This window comes from Capricornis sumatraensis, chromosome 7, assembly GCF_032405125.1.
Source record: "Capricornis sumatraensis isolate serow.1 chromosome 7, serow.2, whole genome shotgun sequence".
Classification (NCBI taxonomy): Eukaryota; Metazoa; Chordata; class Mammalia; order Artiodactyla; family Bovidae; genus Capricornis; species Capricornis sumatraensis.
The window spans coordinates 85288988-85291693 of record NC_091075.1 but is presented as its reverse complement, the minus strand read 5'-3'; the positions used below and the strand labels follow the sequence as shown (position 1 = coordinate 85291693).

The 2706-nt window shown below is 43.4% G+C and overlaps 1 protein-coding gene across 1 annotated transcript; it reads right to left on the bottom strand.

Moving 5' to 3' along the window:
- Nucleotides 1-522: 522 nt before the first annotated feature.
- On the bottom strand, nt 523-2037 carry LOC138082379 (26S proteasome non-ATPase regulatory subunit 5-like). Its single transcript, XM_068975664.1, is given in 2 exon segments — nt 523-1476; nt 1606-2037. Coding segments are annotated over 2 exon segments (1386 nt in total).
- Between the last annotated feature and the right edge of the window lie 669 nt (nt 2038-2706).

Genomic DNA, 2706 nt, shown 5'->3' with positions numbered 1-2706 from the left:
AAGTATTTATTCTTAGTATAGGGAACATAATTTTAAGACTGCATATTACTTGTTTTTCAAAGAATATTAAATATCCAAGACTTTGAAAGTAGAATCAGAAGGGATAAAAGGACCCCCCCTCCAAAAAAAAAAAAAAAACCCAAAAAAGGTGAGGGGGTGGGGATGAAAAGAATTCAGAAACAATTTGGTTCCATTTTAGTTAAAGTGGATTTTAAAATAAGAGAATAAGTCCATGAAATTTCTTTGGGAGGAGAACAAAACTTCCATCTTCTTGCAGAGATTAAGGCAGTAAAAGGAATCTGAGAAACATCTGGTTCAATTATGACGAAGTCTGCCTGCTTTCCTGGTTTTACATTGAGTTTCAATGCGGAAAGACAACAAATGTGGGTGATAAAATTGCGTTAAGACACTCCATGATAGCTCTGGGCGGGTGAGGGCAGTCTCTTGTTTTGAAGAATCCAGATGGAGCCAAGCGCCTTAGGAGAAATTTTGGTCAATACACGGTCTAGGCTCTGGAAGAAGTCACTCTGCTCCTTCCACTGCTGTTGTGGAAATGGGCTTCACGTAGTACGGACCTTCACTCAGGTAAGTTCTGAGCCTCAAATAATTTGGGTTCCCAAAGATTTCTGCAATTGTCTTGGAACTGGCAAGTGCTTTCACCAGTTCATACTTAGCATCCTTTGAAGCTTTGTCATGCTCCACAGACAGATCCATCACATATTCTACGAAACCTGGACTGTTGAACATAAGTTTCTGAGCCCAGGGTTGGTTTGCAATGGCCGTGAACACTTTTAAGGCAGCACAGTGTACCTCAGGAAAGGGTTGGTTACTGATGCCACGGAAGAGCTCCAGTGGGTCCTGAGACAAAGAAGAAAACCAGGACTCTGCCATCCTCAGGAGGTCGTCAGTCTGCTGCTCAGGTGGTAAATAAAAAAGAGATGACAATGCATCCAAACATCTGATTTTGAGCTCTGTTGTGGCATTCTTTGCTTGATATCCTATTTTCATGAGCAAGTGTTCAAAGCGAGTTCCTGTTTTCTGTAAAACTTGTTTTCCTTCAACATTGGATCCCAGAATTCCAATTGTGTCCACGGCTACACCAATCATGGTGGGGTCTTGACTTTCTGTCATTTCAAAGACCTTTTCCACAAAGATAGGATAACGCTCACAGATCTGTTGAGGACTATCCATTATGGCCAGGTTTCCAAAGAACTTCACAAACCCTGGCAAATAGAAGCTAGAGAAAGGGTCCGCATCTGCCCCAACGATTATGTTAGAAATCTGATCAATGACTCCTTCTTGAGCAAGGTACTGTCATCCATGGTGAGTACAGGCCAGCGATGTCACCATTTCTATACAGGTGGCTCTGACCAGCACATCCTCACCAGTCAGTTCTCGGCGGAGCTGGGTTACCAACCCACTGGTGGTACAGTAGTTCAAAGATTCTGGTGACACAGAAGAAATCTCCACCATTAGCTCATAGACTCTATACCGAACAATGTCATTTGTTTTCATGACACTTTTCAAATCATTCAGCAGATTACTTTCAAAGAAAGCCTCCAGTCCAGCTTGGGTCAGTGATACTTTTGACAGGGATTTAATGGCCGTTTTAGCTACAGACAGATTCTCTCCACCAATACAATAAACAATTTGTTTCAGTAATTCAGCATTATTTAGAATCTCAGTAACAGCATCAGAATTTTCAACAATCCTTCCAACCTGGGACAGAGTGAGGATTTTTACAGAATCATTAGGGTGAGTCAGTCCCCTCTGCAGGTCAACCCTGAGGTTCCGGGCCACATGAACTGGCTCCAAAGCTTGCAGCAATCTCTCCAGGGTGGATACACACAAAGTAGTCTGTTCCCGATGGTTCTCGTTGAGCAGGAAGAAAAGCGGACCAAGGCGCAGTTCCGCCGCTTGCTCGCGGAGCTCGCTGAGCGGCACCGACTGCAGCAGCGACTGCAGAGCGCGCAGCTCCTCCAGCGGCGCCTCCAGCCGCGAAACCTCCCTCAGCAGCGCCAGCGCCTGGGCCGCCATGATGCCCCCTCCCACCCTAGGGGCATTTTCATTAAGGTTGTTTTTTTTTTTTTTTTTTTTCTTTTAAAGGTTTGGGGGCTTGGGATTGTAGTAGTGATAATATCAGACCCATAGGCAGAGTTCTTTGTAGGAATAAAGTTTTCCTAATTGGTCAGCACTTTTTCCATAACTCATCAACCATCAGTTATTTATGGCTAAGTAGGGTGGAGGAGCCTGGTGGGCTGCAGTCCATGGGGTCGCTAAGAGTCAGGCATGATTGAGTGACTTCACTTTCACTTTCATACTTTGGAGAAGGAAATGGCAACCCACTCCAGTATTATTGCCTGGAGAATCTCAGGGACAGAGGAGCCTGGTGGGGTGCCATCTATGGCGTCACACAGAGTCGGACACGACTGAAGTGACTTAGCAGCAGCAGCAGATAGAGAATAAGAAACTTCAAGTAGAACAACAAATATATTTTCTGAGAAAATCTTAGATAAGTCACTATAACTTATACCACTGTTATCCACTTTTAATGTAGAGAATTTTAATGTCTATCTTGCACTTAAGTACCATTGAATGTCTCACTGATTTAATCCAAAGAACAAAAGATTAGTGGCAGAAAAAAGGTATTAAGTGAAAATAATCTTGAAAGTCCCATTTACCTCTAAAATTCTTTGGTTTACATAC